Raw genomic sequence first — 21048 nt, forward strand, 5'->3', positions numbered from 1 at the left:
TCATTCATCTTTAGCCTTTTTAAATACTCTAAACTCAACCCCTAGCATTCTATATTCTTATCAAAGAAGATGCCCCTCCCATATCCACTCGGAAACGAACCGGAGTAGTCTGTTCATCACAAAGCTTAAAGTCTATGCATGCACTTCTTCCATTTCTTCACTCATAAAACAGCATGGTATATACCATAAGATTATCCTCAAACCCGCTTGCGAAATTATTGTATGAAGCATACCTCACTTTTTGAGACCCCACTCCGACCAGAGATAGTTTCTCTCATGAGTCTTTCTAACACAACTTCTCGCTCCCTTCAAATTTCCTCACAACAAACTCTTTCAACCTCTCTTCCTCAACACCAACTCTAACCTCTACTTCATCGGTACCGGAACATAAGGATACTGCACCCAAATCCTCACATCACTCTCCACCCACTCGTCCGGAATCCCCCTCATGCAGCCCTCCACAATCCCTCTATTAACCCCCTCATTATATCCCTCTCCCAATCCCATGCCCCCCGGTATTCCCGTAAAAACCACCACATCCCTCTCCATCCCCACCTCCTTCAATCCCCTCTTCAACCCCCACCCCATCCCAAACGCGCGTCCCAAACCTTTGCATTCCAATCTCACAACATCCACACGGGCCATTCCAAATTGTGGTTCCCGTCCCTTCTTATCCAGCTCAAGAAGTGTGTAAAGAGTATTCTCATGAACTTCCCATATCAATCCATAGACGACTTTATCAATAGTATTATATTCTGCTTCTGCTTCCTCTTTCTTCAAGTCCGAATCCGGTGCGATATTTCGATAACAACACACTCCCTCAACCTTCTCATCAACACAAAACATCCATCCATCCAATCTACCTATTCCAAGTAATTTGGCATCCGGACATATAGTTTCCATAAATTCCTCGCACATATCTGCTCCGATGGCGAAAAATCGAATAGTGGGACTCGGATCAGGAGTAGGTCTATGATTGGCAGCCGCCATATCTTGACGAATTTTCTCCTCTTGAACAGCTTTATATATCTGCTTTTGGAGTTCCTCTTCAGCTGCAGCCATGATATCCTCGTCGGTTGGAAGAGCAGGAGTAGAAATTTCATCGTCTTGGTTAAAGTTCATGTTGCGCCAATCTTCAGATGCGGTAGTGGAGTTTCTATCGGAGTCGAGTTCGTCTTCTGAACCTTCCATGTCTGAGAGTAGGATTTGTTGAGTATGGGGAACGTTCATTTGATTATCTTCGATTTCGATTGAGATTTCGAGTTCTGGTTCTGGTGAATCTTCGTTTTTGATTTCCAGGTCCGGATCTTCGTTCTCGTTTTCCTCTTCCTCATTGTCATCTCTCTCTTCGCCATCATCCTCTCTATCGCCATATTCATTCACACCATCATCATCCTCATTCTCGTCCTCATCATCGTCTCCACCCGGTCGTTCAACTCGACCATGGCCATAAGAACCTCTATATCCCCGTCCATCTCGATACAAAGAACGAGTATACCCACTGATGAACTCGCGCTCATCATGACGGCTTCCATCTTCTCGTGGTGGCGAAAGTGAAACCGATTCGGGTTCCGAGTCAGATATGTATGGTGGAATGGAATTTGAACGAGAAGGAGGTGCGCTTTCGTTTTTTATAGAGGACATTTTTGTGAATGTGATGTGATGTGATGAGATGTGTGTGAAGGTGTTGATAAGTTGTTTCTCAAAGTGGAAGATTCAAAAGGTTTGTGATGCGGACCTTGTATCGGGGATAGATGTGCAGTTGATGGGCCGAGAATTTTATAACATGAGGTAGAAGGTTGAGGTTCAGATAGAGTGGTTTTGATATTGGCCGGTACAGTTACCGATTCCGAAATTAAACTTATTCTAATTTAAATTGAAAAGTGAAAGTGAATTCTCGGTGGTAGTTGTGGATGTATCGATCATGTCTTGATATTTAAGATGATCAGCTGACACTTGGACTGAACAAGATGAAGTTAGAGATAGGGAAAGAGAAAGAGGGAATAGATATTGAATAGGAAAGCATGAATTAAAAAGTATCATAATCACCTAGAACAACAACAACAGCAGCAGCATACCTAGGTACTATCGTCTGATTTAGCCAAGAGAAATTCCGTACATATCTCAGACAGATTAAGATAATGCTTGAGAGATCAATTTACCTCAGTGAAAGACGTAGTTTGACTCCAAAGGTTGAAGATGCTCAAGTGAAGCGAGCTTGAATGAATGAAGAATGAAGTAATATTGACTGGCCGTTTCTTTCTAGCAGTTTTTGGGCGAGGGCCAGAGTGAGAATGAGAGGATATATACGCGAACACCCAGTGCCGCAGGCCAAAGTGTGAGAGAAGATGATGCAGGATTATTTTACGTGGCTAGAATTGATGATTCTGGTACCGTAAACACATATTGTCTATCAGTGAAAAGAAAACAAGAGAAAGAAGAGAAGTAATCAAGTCTCTAAATCTTCATCACCATCTCCCGAAGTTCAATTCTCACAGCAAGAAAAGTTCATTCTCCTTGTGTCATCATCTTCGCACCCAAAAGTGTAAATAAGGAAAGAACGACTGGGAAAGCCATTGAAGCTACAAGTATACATGTTACTATACGAGAAACTTCGATTCATTTTGGGAGATACTACCAGGTCGATATAAAATTCCTTATTTATACAACATCTTCGCATATAACAATGTTCTCCAAGCAAATCAAGCGCAAATTTTGAACAGAGAAAGGCAATATCCCTTTTGAAATACAATTCTTTATATCCTTTCACGTAGAAGAGTTCCTGCCATAACAAGCGAAATGCATCTAGCGCTGACTCCAATCTTCTCGCTTTTATCTGGATAACCTTTATGGCATCATTGAAAGAGACACTCACCTAGTATTTACCCATTTAGTAATATCTCAGCGAGACTCTTCCAGAATCCAAACCATTACAGATCAGTGAACTCAAGGTCAAGATTAAACGAAGTGAAGCACAGAAAAGTAAACTCTCCATCTCAATTCTCAGCCATCACTCAAACCCAAGAAATCCTCAAGATCTATTGTACATACTCCATTCCTTCTCTGCTCCTCGTATCTCCCTCTCCAACTACTTCCCCACGAATCAAAAGAAAACAAAAACAACATACATAAGCACCCCATATCCCATATTCCATACCATATCATACAACCACAACCCGCCATCCTACTCCTATATACAGTACAGTAATCAAATCACGTTTGCAAGGCTCAAATTAAATTTTATCTTTCCCAACCTTTGAAAATAAAGTTTCGTGAAGTATCTATTCATCTATATCTATATATCTTTTTGATGTCATTTTTTGAGTGAGATACAAAGGTAAGTAGATAAATAGATAGGTAGGTAGATAGTTAGGTAGGTAGATATGAAACATAAAAAGTGTTATTGTATATCTGTATCCCTCTCTCTTTCATCCCTCTCTCTTTCATCCCTCTCTCTTTCCTCCCTCTCCAACAGCTTCTCCTCTCCCTCCCCTATTAAATATTCGCAAGCGACCATCTTTGACTGGTATATCCATCCATATATTCACATACAAAGATTCTCACGCGCAGTAAGAAAAATCTAAAACAATCAAAAAAAAAAGCGAGATCATAATTCCATGAGAACTTTTCACGAAGGTAGAATCCCTTTCAGCCTGTTGGAAAAATGTTCCGTATTAAAAGAATGACGATGTCGCAGTGTGAACACTATCGCAAATGAACTCTCAAGTTGTAAGTTTTGGAGTTTGAATTTTGAATTTTGAATTAGTAGGAATGATGAAAATATACAGATTCTTCTATCCCAGACCTCACAAACCCACCCTCACCATGCTACCTCATCCACTCTCATCTATCCACCCTATCAATTCCAAGGCCAACCCCTCCTCCACAATCACCTCTTCTCTCCTCACCCCCTCCCACTCATCCAACCACCTCGTGCTCAATCCACTCCTCACTCTCTCCTCCTCACTCTCAAACAATTTTCTCTCCTCCCCCTTCACACCCCACTTATCCCTCCCTCCCCTCTTCCCCCTCAACACCCTCCCCGTCCCCCACAAATCTCGTTTCCACTCTCCATACCCCCTCTCCCTCTCTCCCCTCACCGTATCCTCGCATTTCTCCCGATCAAACTCCTCACTCTCTTCATCCATAAACTCAGGATTGATTCCCACAAACACAACTTCCACCCCTTTCCCTTCCCCACCCTTTCCCCTTTCCTCCGTTCCCCCATCCTCTTCCCCTCCCCTTCCCCCTCTAACCCCAAAACAACCCTCCCTCCCCAACCCCAAAGCCCCACAATGCAACTCCTCAAACCTCTCCCTCTTAAACCCATGACTCACAATCGATATCCTCCCAGGCCACTCCCCCGTCCCCCTCCAAAAAGCCAGTAACCCCCTCACCAAATTCTCCCAACTATCCAACGCTTCCTCCTCCAGCACAATTCTTCCCCCTCCCCTTCCCATCCTCAAATCCCCCTCTCCCCACACCCCCCTCTCAACCCCCACATCAAAATACCCCCTCGCCTCACTCCTCTCCACCTCCCCTCTCGTACACCCCCCACTAACAACCAACAAACTATTCTCATCTCCCCTCCATAATTCTGCCGCACGCATAATATGCTTAATAAACGTCATCCATTCCCGACCGTCTTTTTGAAAAGAAGCGAGCAGCCATGAGGATTCGAGCTCTGGGGGTCCGGAAACATAGATAGCGTGGCAGGTGAGAAGGATGAGATGATTTGGTTGGGGGATGGGGCTTGGGGTTGAGTGCATTGTGATTCTGAGCCTGGGGAGAATTTAGAGCGGGATGGTGGTTGATGAATTACTAAGTAATTATATATAGATTTTTTTTCCCAAAGTAGGTAGGTAGATATTTGAGTAGATAAAAAAAAGGCAATCGATTAAGAGAGATAACTATACAAATCTCGCAAAAGATAAAATAGAAACCTATGAGGTACCAAATCTCAGGTAGATGGATATATCATATCATAATTCACACACCATTTTCGGTTACATATAAAAAATATGTATCAAGACATTGATTCAACATTTCAAAAATTAAGGACACTTCCCTTCGATTCGATTCGGTTAACCTAGTTAGGTAGACTTAAACCCCACCCCCATATCATGCACTCGAAACCCTCAAAAACTTTAACTAAACAACCTAGGTACCTAACTACCTATGTACATTATCTACGCAATCTACTCAACCATCCAAGAACTACTAAAGACTAATTTTGCAGGACCTCCTTCATACTATCTATCTTCCCCTATCTGCATCTAACTTACCTCAATTTTCGTCCCCACTTATCATAGCCCACATCCCACACTACACACTACTCGCTCAACACTACAGATCATTCACTCACACACAAAACTCTTTTCCAAAGAACATTTATTATTCATATTTCATGTTTCATATTCATACCCCCCTCACCTAATCTCTATGATCTCCCTCCTAATATTCTAAACCCCTTCCCCTTTCCTCATCTGCAACCCTTATCCCTATCTCATCTCCACCCTCCAAAACTCCATCCATTCTATACATATAAAATATCACCCCTTTTCCCTTCACAAGAGACCAAGTAATAAAGTCATGCAATCATAAGAATTCCCAAATCCTCTCGCTCCTAATGAATCATAAAAGAAGAAGAAAGAAAAAAATGGTAAAATCACGCGAGTACATACATTTTGTATGTACCATCTCCCCTATCCACCTCCGCTAATTGGGGTATCTTTATCCTATCCTATCCTATCCATTCGTTGCATATCCAGTGCATTCATATCTTTAAATTCTCCATTCTCGGAACCACATTCTCCCCATTCCTCTCTCATCTCTCTTTCTGTCAGAACACTAAACACCTCTAAACATCCTAACAATCAAGAACCACATCGCACCAATAAACTTAAAACAACTCAATCCTGCCACACTCCACAAAACCACAGCCATATAAATCGTACTCTTCGTCGTATCATCAGTAGTCGTATCGATATTTTCCAAGCCCGCTGTACTAAGCACCGCACTTGTGAGTGCAAAATTACAAACCAACCAAAACAACACTACTGAAGATCTGAACCATTTGTAATAATCTTCTTGCTTCTCTTCTGCCGAGAATTCACGTTTCTCAGGCGGAGCTTTGATTTGAATCTTGCGCATTTCGGATTCATATTGAGCGTTGAGATCACCATCGTCGGTGGGAATGTTGACGTCGACTTTACCACCAGCTTTGAGCACAGCGGATGGAAGTTTCTCGGCTTTATCATCTCCTTTGGTACCCCATGTAATATCGTGAGTGTTACAGAAAGCGTAAACGTTGAGAATGTTGATATATGTTGGGGTGAGAAGAAGATATTGCAGGAAAGATGTGAACATGTGCCATGGGTCGAAGAATAAAAAGGAAGAAATGAACCAGAGTAGATAAGTTGAGGCGAGAGAAATGATCAGAGTATAGAAGATTTGATTCTTGATAATATCTGTCCAATTGAATTGGTCTTTCGCAAGTTGAGTTTGAATTGATTTAACCGTGATGAAGATTGAAGCAAACATTAGGTATCTATGCCAGTTAGTAGGAGAAAATGAAGTAAAGCGGAAAATACTCACATCATGATGATGATCCAGAAATAAACCATAGACATGTAAACTTTGTTCGTTCCTTGAGGTCGATTTCCCAGCGCCAGAATGAAACAGGTCAAAAGTGTAAACAAGTAAAGCCATTCGAAAACAACACCAAGAATTACACCAACATTGCCCAGTAAATCATCATTTCCGAGCGATGTAGTCAAGATGTGAAAGACCAAGAAGAAATTACCGAGAGCGAACCAAGCGAAGATCATGTTAATTGTTTGATATGTGAATTCAATCAAGAACATAATTTTTCGTAAAAAGCTGTGATCACTTCGGAAAAGTTGATAGAAGTGAGCAAGAGCATAGATAGCAGCGAAGAAACTTCCGTTAAGCCATCTTCGACGTTGCAAAATAAGTTCGGCCATTGTGTCCGGTACATCGGTTTCTCCAGTAGCAGACTTGACGTATTGCAAGATCCAGTGACAATTTCTCTTTGATACCAATTCGAAACACAAAATACGATCTTCGGCAAGATACATGTTAGCAGTGAAAATACCAGCGTTTGCTCCGTGCATTTTCTCTCCTGCAAAGTACTTCTCCAGTGGTCCATTTCCAGTTTTATCGTTTTGTAACGCAACATATCGATATGCAGAAAAAGCACCTGGCAACACCGAAATAAATCCAAATGCCGATTCAAGAGGTTTGTCCAGAATGTTACTCATCTTGTACTCGAAATTTTGGGTAGCAACCAATGGATTAAGCAAATTCTTTCCTCCTGGACCCAACATAGCTTTGATCTCACCACACGCTCCTGCACAATGTGGTTCTAAATCGAAAGCTTTCCATAGATGATAAATTGAATCCTTTCCTGGTTTTGTACCAGCATCGATGAGTACACAAATGTTAGGATCGAGTACTCTACCAAAGGCTTGGAAGAACCATCTGTGAGAGTTGATCTTTTTCTGATTCTTTTCCTTCAAGCAGAAAAGCAATTGAACGGGTTGCTGTTTTGGTGTGAGTGTAACAATATCCTTCTTCAAAGCAATTCCGACTTGAGTCGTATATTCGTAGATGTGTGCCGTCACATCCTTGCCATTAACTTGTTGCTTCGCAATTCCATCTTGATAAACTCCCAAACCAGCCAAAACAGCTCTTGTTCTTGGATTGATCTTACCACGTCCATCACTAACCACGCACACTACGATCTTCTTCCAAGCATCCTTTCCCCATGTTTTACTATCTTTGCGAGTGCACATAAATTCAATGTTCTTGAATACTCCGTGCATTGTTCTAGCAAACAATACATCATCTTCATTATACATTGTGACAACGATGAAGAGTTCTGTGTGCCGAGGCTTTGCAAAGAGTTTTTGTCGCAATGTGAAGCGCTCCTCGAAAAACTCACTGGGGTCGCATGTTGCGGCTGAGTATCTCATGTGTGTGAACTCATCTCTCTCCGGTGGTGGTGCATGATTGACTTGATTTAAAAGTTTGGGAGGAATCGGACAATCAAGTACGAGATTTCCATTGAACAGTTGGACTTCCTTAACTGTCTTGTATCTTCTTAACGCAGGTACAGGTGTCGCAGATGGAGATTGTCCCGCCCCGTCATAACCGCCTTTGTAATCGGTGCCACTAGCTGAGTGCGGATCTGGCCCATAAGGTTCATGCGATTGTAAAATTGGTTGATGGTCATCATCGTCATTGTAGTAGGGATCTTGCCCTGGGGGGTAATTATGTAAAGGGTGTTCTTCATGAGGAGAGGGTTGGTATGGAGGTTGGTAGTAAGCATCGTGATGCGCGTTAGGATCTAGAGAATATTCCGAGTCGTAGCTTTGACTGGGATTGAGGGGCATGCGCTGATGGTATTGGTTTTGATCTAAATGCTCGACCGAATACTGTATGATACATGTTAGCGATAATCATATCTCTCTGCAGGCACACAAGGCACATCCAAATGTGTACTTACAGATGGTTGAGCTTGCAATTGATCACTTGGTGTTCCAACTCTATGTGCTCCAGGACCCATGGGTATCTCGAGATTGTGCATTCCAGGACCGGGTGAAGTAGTATGTGGTCTTCCATATGGCGCATCTTCTAGTTGGTACCCTTGAGGGTGCGGCGACTGATGTCTATTATTCATATTGTAATAATCGTCTTGGCCTTGGCCCGTCGGATCTGTGTAAGTTGAATATTAGAAAGGCTTGTTGTAAACAAACAAAAGTGTGTATTTTGTAGATAGTCCTCTCCACAAGAAGAAATGAGGTTTCTGCCGTAGCAGGAGGTAGATTGAATGTCTAAAGTGATTCAGTGTTCCATCAAGGAATCCTTCTTGCGCAGCAAAGTTCAACTTGATTGTGCCTTTTCGTGTTGGTTGCTATGCGCCGCAAAACTGGATACACTGGCCGACGTGAATGGTCCTCAAGACAACAATACGATTTGAATCCAATTATGAGAATCATTCACTGCTATCACCACGCGAAACTCGGATAATGTGTGCTTGGAAGGTGGAGAATAGATGTGCGAAATTAGATAGGAGGACATACCTAATCGATTATAGGACATGGTATCGATGTATCAAATTAACCGTCCTATTTGTGATGAGATCTGTGGGGTGAAGGGGATTGCGTGGGAGCAAAATGAGGTTCCTTGCGATGGGCTCAAGCTCAGTTGGGAATGTCTTGCCGTCAATCCTCTAAGTGAGATGTGCAAGGTTGCAGATGGATTATGTTGATGCGTAAGGTTAGAGTTAACTTTTCTTCGCCCCTTTTCCTTCCTTCCTTCTGCCCCGAGAGTCAGGATACGAAGATACGAAAGCACAGAAGACAGAGTTTAGAAGAGCTGCCAATATTTTTTTGGCGTAGGTTGCACCGAGTAAAATGGAATTTCTGCTTGTGAGAGGTGGTTTCACCTTGAGGAGGGCCGCGCATTAAAAAGGATGTTAGAAATTTGGTAGGGATTGTAAACAGAGTGGATGATCAGAAAGTGGTTGCCAAGGCAAAGTAATCCTTGGAGTTCCCTTGTACCTTTCGTACATGGTGGTGATTATCTTGTATCTACCTAGTCCTCGAACATAGACGGTTCTCAGGTTTCACATCATCAGATATCGATAGTGGGCGAGTCTGGGTGTTTTGGATAGCACGGAGCAGATTTCTCTCCCCTCAAAGAAATGACGCTGGCTCAGTTGGCTCGTGAGTCGAGAGAAGATTGGATAATTACAATCACGCAAGGTATCGAATTTCACAATAATGGAATTAATTACATGATTTAATGATTTAACTGTGATTTGATATATTGTTCAAAATGACCCAACCTCTCAATTTTCCATTTTTGATTTCTCTCTTCCCTCTTCTCTCACCAAAAAAGCGGAATCCATATTGCAACGCCTCTTATTCTTAACAGTGGCTCATAAGGATCTCTGTGTCAAATCATCGGCATACGAAGCGCTGCACTACCTTCATACTAAGAGTTTAGGGAAACACGTCGCTCCAAGAACTAAAGTAAGAACTAAAAATGGTCTCAAAATAGAATCTTCACTAAAACCAAATGCATTCAACCACCACGTGCACATAGCAAGGTACCGCAGCAAGACTTCAAACTCTCCTTTCAACCAATCAATGCTCATTTGGACTTTCATACATAGCCTTTTTGGACAATACAGATGCGGCTATGCAAGAGATGCCACCATCGGTACTTCCAAGATCCTTTGAGCCGGAAGCTTCTTTGGTATAACCTTTGGAAGCCTACGTTTGAGGCTGAGTATAGATGTTCAAGCATCTACCGGGTCCGTATGATTTCAAGGACATCGATCGACTTTACCGATTTCCCGACGTCACATTCATGCTTTATATTCATACCTAACTCCGCCTTCATACTACATTGACGGCTTATAGAGTAAATCTTGAGTTTCTCGAGTTTCTCAAGTTTCTCAAGTCCTTGGATATGGTGGCTGAGATGTCGAAAGATTCGCGTTCAATCATCTACAATGACGGTAAGTGGTTCAGACGATGGCAAACACGAATTAAGGTAACGTATATGCAGCTTCCTTTCAGCTGTTGAATGTTGGCAATGCATTTTGGTAACATCGTAAAATCTTTCGTTATATGTTTGCTTTCTTGGACGTTCATCGTGCGAATCATATCCAGCGGGGTTTTCCATGGTGGGGAGTTTGCTTCAACGGTCGTGTCAATATATATGTCAGCCTTTATGCGCATAGGTAATCATGTCATATACATGAAAACGTTAAAGGGTATCTCTACTTCGTATGCGGTAGACTGTGTAATTCCGAGGATGCGATTGCTATTCGTCTCGACATCGTTTGAGAAAAAGTTTATGTTGACAGACACTTATTAACCCCATCATCTCATAGGAAATGCACTCACCGACATTTGGATAACGACATGAAAATCATTATGAAACGAAGACTTTCCCATGCATGTCATCATGATAGTTAAAAGCTTCTCAAAAAGTCAAATTGCATCCCCCACTAATACATGGACTAATGGTAATGGGCATTCATATAATTGTGATCTCTATCCTTCCGTCCATATATCTATCCATATATCATCTATCCATATATACATGGCATCATGACATCAAATCCCCCTTCATTTCTCAACATTCGGAAACGTCGACTTCAAGAAATTCTTGGAAAACCTCGTACACTGTTCATAAGCAGCCTTGAACCCATCATTCCCGCCATAATAAGGATCATCTACTTCCTCGGGGCTAGAACCTCCTGCATACTCTCCAAATAACATAACTTTTGCTTTACCCTCCGTGCTCTTTTTCAAGGACAGAAGATCTTCAAGATTGTTGCTATCCATAGCAAAGATGTAATCAAAATTCTTGAAATCATTGATAGAAACCTAGACGAGATGTCAATAAACAAAGTTCCACCAGCAGTGTGATGAATGTATCAGACAAAGCTTACCTTTCTAGCCTTGTGCTTATAATCACAAATTCCATTCTCTCTAAGCGTAGCCATGGTACGTGAATCTGGGGAAGATCCAGTATGATAGGCCGCAGTTCCTACATCCAAAGATTAATCTCAAAATATATGAAGGAAATATTAACCGGAATGAAGGTACCACATGAATCAACATTAGATATCAAGGATGCGTAAGGATCCTGGGAAACCATGGATCTAAAGATTCCCTCCGCCATGGTTGAACGACAAATGTTTCCCAAGCAGACAAACAAGACTGAAATTGGTTCTGTAGACATTGTGATAGATATTGAAGTTGTTTAGATGTACTCGAGTGCTTTTGGGGGCTCTTTGTTGGATATGAGAGTGTTCGAATGAATATCTTGAATTGAAGAAGAATTTGATTTGACGATCAATCTGTAGCCACCCGACCATTAGGACCCGAAACGGATTTTCCGATGCCGATATCTTTTATTTCGACTATCACTCCTTCATTTCTACATAATTTCCACCACATCCCAACTTTCATTTATCAATTGATTGTCAGATAATACATCTATCTCTAAATTGATCGTTAAGCTGGCCATTCATTCATCTATTCCCGTTGACAAATTCCCCGCATATCTTTACTTCATTTACCGCAGATGCAGGTGTAAGATAGGAAGCCAATCAATGGTGCTTATCAAGTCGATATATTCACAATGTCAGCCAAGGCTGGTAAATGGAATATCCAATCACAATGGTGGGATACCTGCATATATTCCAGAAGTAGTGTGTGAATACCAAGGCGCGGTGCATCGTTCACTGTTGGGACAAGCCGGGGATGCTATCCGAATCCGGATGGTGATAAGGTTGTACAACTTCATATCGGTTACATTTCGAGTGAAATGCAGGACATGAGCATAAGTGTATATCCAAACCGTGTCGAACATGCAGGCCAAGCCGAATTGTAAGCTGAGATCAAGTAATGGCATGATGGACAAGATCAGGAACCAAAGTATGTGTTCGCGCCTTGTGTCAATCTTGTCCTATGTTTCTGGAGAGAGCGATACCGCGACAACGATAGATTGATAAGGGGCAGCTTTTAAGGTTAGAGTGTAGTGTTATGAAATTCAGCAAATTCCAACCATCATAGACTCAATTGCATCTTTGAGGGCGACGAATGGCACCATTTGACCAAGAGATTCGGCCGATAGCACCTGCCTCTTTTGTAACATATACTTCACATCTTTCTTGGCTTACATTAGGTGAATGAGATAACAATACTTTTTACGATCTTCCCCTCTTCTATTGAGCCGAAGGCGAAGGCGATCAATATAGTATGATGAAGTACAAAAAGCAAGCAATTCCCGTCTCGTTGATCACTTCTTTTCTTCCAAGTCCAACTTCGACACCTCTGATTTTCCTGGTGTTCTCTTGTTGATACATCTTCATAGTCCTTTCTAGGGCTCAATATCGTGAGTTGATCACGATTGCCAAAAGGGGAATACAACATTGCTAACACATCAACTTTAAAGATCAAGATGAAGTTCTCTCGCGTGGTTTCTGGTTTGGCAGTATGTAGCTTTGCTGCATGCGAGTCTTCCATGGAGCTCTTGGAATCTCTTCGCGAAATCCCGCAAGGTTGGGCTCAGCTCGAGAAGCCTCGCCCATATAAAACAATCAAGCTTCGAATTGCTTTGGAACAACCAGATCATGAACTTTTCGAGCAGAAGCTTTATGCCGTTTCGTCACCTGATCATAGTGAATATGGTCAACATCTTGAGCGTGAAGAGCTTAAACGATTCATCAAGCCAGCTGATCAGACTACTCAGGCCGTCTTATCATGGTTGGAGAAATCTGGTATCTCCGAGTCAAACATCCACAATGATGGAGAATGGATCAACTTCCGTACTTCAATTAAGCAAGCGGAGGATATGTTGAATACCACTTTCCATTACTACGCCCATCAAGATCAAAAGAAGAATAAGCAAATTCGAACATTGGGATATTCCATTCCAAAAGAGGTTTCGAGTCACATTACAATGATTCAACCTACAACCAGGTTTGGTCAAATTAGAGCACAACGCAGCCAAGTATTCCGTGAGGACTTTGGTGCTCTTTCTTTACCAACACTCAATACTACTGCCTGCAATGTTACAATTACTCCTCAATGTCTGCGAGATCTTTACAATATCGGCAACTACACTGCTAAGGCAAATCCCGAGTCACGTCTAGGAGTCGCTGGATACCTTGGTCAATGGGCAAAGTATGATGGTCTAGAATCTTTCTTGGAGAAATATGCTCCATATGCTGTTAGCCAAAACTTCTCCTATGCACTCATCAACGGAGGTTTGGCTACACAAAACTCAACAAACAATGATGGAGAAGCGAATTTGGATATTCAATATGTTGCTGCCATGGGTTTCGATACCAATATTACTTACTACAGTACCGGTGGTCTAGGAATTCTCGTTCCAGATCTCGATCAACCATCATTAGACGACAATCAAAATGAGCCATATTTGGACTATCTTAACTACATGTTGAGTCTCCCAAACAACCAATTACCACAAACTATCACAACTTCATATGGAGAAGATGAGCAATCTGTTCCAGAAGCTTATTCTAAAACCGTGTGTAAAATGTTTGGTCAATTAGGTATGAGAGGTGTATCCATTCTCTTCTCCTCTGGAGATACCGGTGTAGGATCGGCTTGCCAAACTAATGATGGAAAGAATACTACACGATTCTTGCCCATTTTCCCAGCAGCTTGTCCTTATGTTACTTCAGTCGGAGGAACTAGATACGTGGAACCAGAAGCAGCAGTTTCTTTCTCCTCGGGCGGTTTCAGTGATAGATGGCCTCGCCCTTCGTATCAAGATGATGCTGTTAAGGGATACTTGAAGATTTTGGGTTCTAGATGGAAGGGTCTTTACAATCCTAAGGGTCGTGGTTTCCCAGATGTTGCGGCACAAGGTGTTAGATTCCATGTTATGTTAGTATTTTCTCTCCATATGAAGTGGCTTGTGAGTTTTCATACTAATACTATATCTCAGGGATGTTGATTCTATCACCGGAGTTGCACAAGATCAATTACTTTCTGGAACTAGGTATGACTTATTTTCTTATATCTTCCTCATTTCTTCTCCCCTCTCCTTCCCCTCTTCTCACATTCCACCTCAACTAACATCCCTTCCCACTAGCGCATCCTCCCCAGCTTTCGCAGGTATCATCTCCCTCCTCAACAACGCCCGTCTAAACGCCGGACGTAAACCCCTCGGATTCCTCAACCCTTGGCTCTACTCAATTGGTAAGAAAGGTCTTACCGATATTGTTCATGGAGGCAGCACCGGATGCACGGGAATCGATGTGTACTCCGGCTTACCAACTCCATTCGTACCATATGCTAGTTGGAATGCGACCAAGGGATGGGATCCAGTGACTGGATTAGGAACCCCAGATTTCGCAACTTTGTTGAAGTTGGTTAATCAAAAGGATTAAGTCATTTTGGATGAGGGAAGTGAGTAGAGAAAGTACAAAATGGATTTGTCTCGCTCGGGTAACGGGTAGCGGCGGGATTTTCGAAGATTTATCCTAGGGGGTTGTTTTTGTTGGTCGTAGATAGGATAATACAAATACAAATTCATGTACTACTTTGAAAATAACATCAGATATTGGTGTGCATACATACATTATGATTTACAAGACTCCTCTGCTAAGGAATTTGATATTGAATGTATAGATAAGTACACAAAGTTATAAAATTGCTAGCGAGAATTGAGTAAACAGATTGAGATTGAGAATTTAGAGGGTTGGAGTGTGAGTATAAGATATATAATATATAGTGAGAGGTATGAAGTTTGAAGTTTGAAGTTTGAAGTTTGAAATAAAGAATCTTATAATGATAATGATTATAAGAATTAATCTAAAAATAATTTAATAAAAGTATACTCAATAGTTAAAGCTGAAACTTGAAGCTTGAGGATAGGAAAATGGAGAAATGAAGGATGGGTTGGAGATTGGAGATTGGAATTTAGGAGAGAGGGTGTGTCTGGGTCTGGGTTTGGGTTTGGTGATGAGTTTGGTGATGAGTTTGAGGTGTGTGTATTATGTGAGATGTGAGAGGGGAAAGGAGGATGAAAGAGTAAGGGAGTAGGAGAGGAGGGGAAAGGAAAGAGGAGGGGAGAAAGGGAAAGATAGAAGAGGAAGGGAATGAATCGGAAAGGTTATTGAGATGGTAGGTAGATGGTGGATATTAGATGATGGAGTTTTGAGAGGGAGGAGGGTGGATCGGGTTGTGTGGGAAGGGAGAGAGGGAGGAGATGGAGATGCAGATGCAGATGGAATTACATCGTATATCTCAAAGTGAACTCCGAGATTTGGGTTGGGGGATGGTTAGTTCTGAGATATACACTACAACTTGAATTCGCCTTCTAGACTCTTATTGGTAAGAGGAGGATATAAAGTTCTTGGGTATGTCATGTCTTGAAAATAGAACGCTTAGATTTTCAGAATGATTGCTTTTGAGATGGGTAACTGATTTTAGCGGATAGGTGGTATGGAAAGAGAGGTGTTTTGTTGTATGTCTTCAAAAGAACTGTTGGGTTCTCAGGATGTGGGTTCTGAGATGTGTAATAAAGTTAAGGAATAGGTGAGATGGAGAAAATGGGTTTGTTGTATATCTTTAAAAACAAATTATCAAGTTCTCAGGATGTAGCCTTTGAGATATATAATAAGGTTCAAGAAACAAATAATACAAAGAATATAGTTTTATTGCATATCTTCAAAGACGAACTGTTGGGTTCTTAGGACGAATGCCTCGAGATATACAATAAAACTTCAATAAGTCTATTTTAGAGAAAGGTGGTAGAGGAAAGTTAGGGAGTGTTGCACATCTTCAAAGAAGAACTATTGGGTTCTCAGGACGTGAGGTTTGTGTTTGTATGAGAAGGATACGAAGACGCGATACCCACATATAGTAGATCCCAAATATCTTATTGTATTCTATCTAAAGAGCTAGCTATTCTACAGAAGATAGTAGACCTTAAACAAGGGCTACCAAAATAGCTAGTCTCTTTTGGGCTTAGTACGGTTGCCATTGAATTGAAGTCATTCACCTATGTTCACATAGTTTGCGATATGCAAAAAAAGCTTGATAGATCTCTTCGAAAGAATGGAGGGGGGGAAGTACAATGAAGGACGATTAGGTTTGTTGCATATCTTCAAACACGAACTATGAGGCACTCAGAACGTGAGCTATGAGATATGCAACAAAAATTTAAGAGGTCTGTTTGAAAGAATGGGGTAGAATTGTGTAATGGATATCCAGGAGAAGAGAATAGAGACTCGAGAGGAAGAGGTTCTACCACATATCTTGAAAAGAGATCACCTAGATTTTTAAAGAAATTATCCTTGCGATATCTATGTAATAGAACTTGGTAGAAATCAAAATAAAAGAGAAGAAGAAGAAGAAGAAGAAGAAGAAGAGTAAAAAGTCTAATTATACATTCTAAACAACAAACCATGAGATTCTCAGAGAGAAAGCTTTGCAATTCACAACCAGAATCCATAACTAAAAGAGATGAAAGTTTATTACACATCTCATCCCAAAAAACCCCCTTCCAAAAATACAAGCACCACCAATTTCACAGTCCCGAGTAATCCTGAACATCAAAGGAAAAGATACTCACCTACCTACCTACCTACCTATTAATACTATATTATAGAAGAAAAATCTCGACTATAAATCTCATTCAAAAATAAACCAGCCTCCCCGAGGTTCTCTTCCTCTTCCCTTTCCCTTCTTCCCCTCTTATCATACAATATAGTACCTACCTACCTACCTACCTACCTACCTACCTACCTGATAGGTACACATAGCAAAATCTCAAGCCCAAATTCCGACAGACTTACACCTTACACCTCAGATCTCAAGTCTCCAACTCCCAACTCCCAACCTCTAATCCTCATCCACCAAATTCCCAAATACAAACAATATCAATATCGATATCCAAAACAAATAAAACAAAATAAAATATATATACACACACATAAACAATCAATCTCATACCATCACCCCATACCATCACCCCATACCATTCCATCAACCTCAAGGACCTCGCTTAATTTTCTTCTCTCTTCTCCCTTCTCCCTTCTTCTTTTTCTCTTACATACCTACATACCTACATACCTACCCACCTACCTTACTATATATTAATCCTATTCCTATTCCCTTATTGATCTTCAATCTTCAATCTCCAATCTTCAATCTCCATTCTTCAATTTCCAACAATGAATATATTATAACGCAAGATAGCCAAGATAATTGATATAAACACCCAAACATGTAATACAAGATCAGACAACATACTATACCATAACAGGACAAAACAAAACAAAAGAGCCACTAACAGAAGAAAGGCAGAATGCCATCACAAGAGTGAACACCGAAGCACATACGAAAGAGAGGAATCACCTGGACTGACTGACTACTGACTGCATGATCTTTAGAGAGAGAGAGGAAATACCAATGATGGAAATAACGCATATCATATCATATCATATTCCATTCAAATATTTCGCTTCGCTCGCTATACAGCTATTTTTACCACTTCTCCCTCTCATTTCCACACATCAAACTGTGTGTTTTCTTCATTCCATGATATATCAAGTCAATAAATCCTTCCACTCAACCTACAAACATTCACCACCCAGCATTCCTAATTCCCCGCTCAAAAATTCCTCCGCATTAACCAACTCCGTACTTCCATAAACCACTCTTCTCTTCCCCATTCCTCCCCCACCCTCCTTATTAACCCTTCTCGTCCACTCCTGTAAATTTCCATATTCGTCCATACTACCCCCACCAACAGTAAAAACAATTGCTTCACTAAACCCTTGTCTACGCATACCGAAACTTGGTGTAATACCCGGTCCTTGTAGACTTCCTGGCATTTCATTTCTTCTGCTCGCGCTTGCTGGTGGTACGGTACCCCTTGCATTTGCGGATCTAGGGTCAAAGTAAAGATAATCTTCTGTTTTTGCTATTGCGGAACTAGAAGCGGATTGAGGATCCATAATTGATTCTGTGATTTTTGTGACAGTAAGATCACGGTTTGCGGGAAGAAAATTCTTTACTCCGGATATTAAATTATCGAAATTGGTGGTAATACCAGTTTCTTTAAGGGATGTGGTGAGGCGAGAAGAAATGGAAGAGAGACCACGGAAAAGATCGCCGGATGTACTTGGTGGTTGAGAAGCAGGGGTAGGAGCTGTAGTGAGCATCGTCATTCGGGTTGTGGTGCGAACTCTGAATTGTTTGTTAGTCGCATCAACTAAATCAAACAAATGAATAGATGATGACTTACTGTTTGACATATGCTAGAGATGTAGTGTCAGCACCTGCAGTCTTCAATGACTCTTCAAATTTGTCCATCTCAGCCCTCGTGATTTCTTGTTCGGTACTTAAGTACCAGATGATAAATAATCTCAATTTATCTGTTGGTTCTTTGCCTTTATCTGCATCATTTATAACCTCAAGCATTTGCGCTTTTGTTTGCTTCATGATATTTTCTTCCATTTGATAGAAGTTATCCAATTGTCGATCCTTTATGCCGGTCAAAAGTCCAGCTAATATATTCATGTGCATATCTAGCACAGCTTTTCGTTCTCTCAATTCGGGAAGTAAGGTAATGGCAGCCTTCAGATGTTGTGCTGAAGCACTCGTATCATTTTGGAGATCTTCTATGGAAGAAGCACCTGTCTTCTTCGTTATATCAGTTGCATCGGCCTTGTATCGCATTAATTCTGCATCAATATCTTCCGCTACCTGTGGAAACGGCACAGCGGAATTCTTTGCCCAGAAAAAGTCATTCGCATTCAAATCGTAGGCCTTTTTAGTTGTGCCCTTTGCAGGATTCTCCTCATCTATTGGTGTCTCGACGGTAATTCGATTTAACTTCATTTTGAGAACATCATGTACGAGTGACTGATATGTCCAGGAATGCGACAGCATAGGAATTAAATCAACGTTTCGGTCAAGTATGATAAGAACAGGTCGAGCAGAGGGCGCGATAGTAGATTGACGATTGGCGGGGCCAGAGAACAGATTATCTTTTGAATTTAGGACATGGTCTCTTAATTTTCGATCGAGTTTGGCAGAGATCATTTCTGCTGCTGCACCAGGAGGACATCTAATTATTGGCATAACGCCTGTAAATTGTTAGTTGGACGCCAATGCAAAATCATCAAATATCTTACCCATTGTGACCATAACACTAAAGAGTCCGCTGACAATCCTATCAACCACGTTGTCCAATTCCTCATCCTTTGTCTTTGCGCTGTTCAATGCCCAATATGTATTCTGTTTTCTCATCCCAAGACTAAAGAGGTCCGGTTCTCCCACAATAAAATTCAGGTATTGATCATAGAATTGTGCAATATTTTCTGATGTTCTAGCTTCCACAGTTTGCTTTGCGAAATCTTCCAATAATGCGCGAGGTATCGAGGAGAGAAAGTTGATGTAGGCAGGAGAATAGAGACCTTTCGAGAGATCACTGGTGATTCCCTTTAAGTTGGCTTCCGTAGGTTCCACCAAATACAATACTGGAACATCTGGAATAGGGTGTCGATTTGCTGTAATATGCCTAAGTCCATCAGTATTTTCCAAGTAACATTGAAGCTCTTGCTTCCCCGCACATCAACATACATATGCATTGTAACTCCCCAAGCTCTCAAGTCACTAACTCGTAGTACACTACTGATAACATCTCGTCCTAAATCGTCAAAGACCAAGACCTTCCATATTGGTTCTCCATCTTCATTTAGAATAGGTACTGATGGCACCGCAATTCCAGTGTGTGATGTTTGATCGTGGGCATTCGCGGATTCGGGGGACTCATGATTCAAATTTAGCATGCGCTCAATTGATCCTACAGAGAGAGATGGTTAGTATTGCAGTATGCAAAAGAGCTAGAATATTGGGGGGCGGGGGAGGGATTTATTTACATACTGATCTGACGATCCCGGAGTGAGTTGTGTGAAGTTGCCATATTTGTTATTGATTTCCAAGGCTGTGATTCAGCCAAATTGGCTAGAATATATCATGTAATACCAGTACTGAGATGCGCAATGATCAAAGTATGATTAGGTGGATGAAATTCAAGAAAGGTATGGAATGATTCGACTTTACTCAAGGACACATCTGCGACATTTGCGATAGCTTATCGGTCAAGTTGGTAGGTAGGTAGGTAGATTTCCCTAGTGAATTGCTTCCCTAGGTATGAGAGTATCAGAGTATCAACTTCCTTGGTGAATTGTATCCAATAATGTGAATCTAAACTCAGAATGTTTTAGCGTCATCAAATCCAATCCAGGTACAAGGGGGGTCTCTCTTTTGTACGGCGAAACGTTCTGCAGGCGAAACTAAAAACCGAAGAAAAAAGGACTTTCCCACGCTTTCCTCCAATTTCAATCGTTCGTTCCTTCAATCTCTTGTTCCTTTCTTTAATACAATACACAACAAAAACACCATCAAAATTGGATTTCTCTTTCGTACTTTATCGACCTTCATCAACAAC

At 41.3% G+C, this 21048-nt stretch overlaps 5 protein-coding genes across 5 annotated transcripts; 1 reads left to right on the forward strand and 4 right to left on the reverse strand.

The window, feature by feature from the left end:
- Window positions 1-366: 366 nt before the first annotated feature.
- On the reverse strand, window positions 367-1644 carry Bfra_001399 (uncharacterized protein; the record flags this gene model as incomplete). Its single annotated transcript, XM_037331830.1, has 1 exon — window positions 367-1644. The coding sequence occupies one exon, from the start codon at window positions 1642-1644 to the stop codon at window positions 367-369; it is 1278 nt and encodes a 425-aa protein (XP_037195984.1).
- Window positions 1645-5850: 4206 nt separating this feature from the next.
- Window positions 5851-9126, reverse strand: Bfra_001400 (putative chitin synthase protein; the record flags this gene model as incomplete). Its single annotated transcript, XM_037331831.1, has 4 exons — window positions 5851-6550; window positions 6598-8459; window positions 8531-8739; window positions 9108-9126. 4 exons carry the CDS (start codon window positions 9124-9126, stop codon window positions 5851-5853), a joined length of 2790 nt encoding a protein of 929 aa, XP_037195985.1.
- A 2042-nt stretch (window positions 9127-11168) lies between these two features.
- Window positions 11169-11787, reverse strand: Bfra_001401 (putative phosphotyrosine protein phosphatase protein; the record flags this gene model as incomplete). Its single annotated transcript, XM_037331832.1, has 3 exons — window positions 11169-11429; window positions 11495-11592; window positions 11652-11787. 3 exons carry the CDS (start codon window positions 11785-11787, stop codon window positions 11169-11171), a joined length of 495 nt encoding a protein of 164 aa, XP_037195986.1.
- Window positions 11788-12851: 1064 nt separating this feature from the next.
- Bfra_001402 (putative tripeptidyl-peptidase 1 precursor protein) lies at window positions 12852-14971 on the forward strand (the record flags this gene model as incomplete). The annotated part of the gene is made up of 4 exons (XM_037331833.1): window positions 12852-12945; window positions 13006-14465; window positions 14527-14580; window positions 14674-14971. Exons 2-4 carry the CDS (start codon window positions 13012-13014, stop codon window positions 14969-14971), a joined length of 1806 nt encoding a protein of 601 aa, XP_037195987.1. The 5' UTR covers window positions 12852-12945; window positions 13006-13011.
- A 3192-nt stretch (window positions 14972-18163) lies between these two features.
- Window positions 18164-20520, reverse strand: Bfra_001403 (putative snare docking complex subunit protein; the record flags this gene model as incomplete). The annotated part of the gene is made up of 5 exons (XM_037331834.1): window positions 18164-18779; window positions 18838-19681; window positions 19730-20115; window positions 20178-20400; window positions 20481-20520. 5 exons carry the CDS (start codon window positions 20518-20520, stop codon window positions 18164-18166), a joined length of 2109 nt encoding a protein of 702 aa, XP_037195988.1.
- Between the last annotated feature and the right edge of the window lie 528 nt (window positions 20521-21048).

Source organism: Botrytis fragariae (assembly GCF_013461495.1).
Source record: "Botrytis fragariae strain BVB16 chromosome Unknown tig00000006, whole genome shotgun sequence".
NCBI classification, from domain to species: domain Eukaryota; kingdom Fungi; phylum Ascomycota; class Leotiomycetes; order Helotiales; family Sclerotiniaceae; genus Botrytis; species Botrytis fragariae.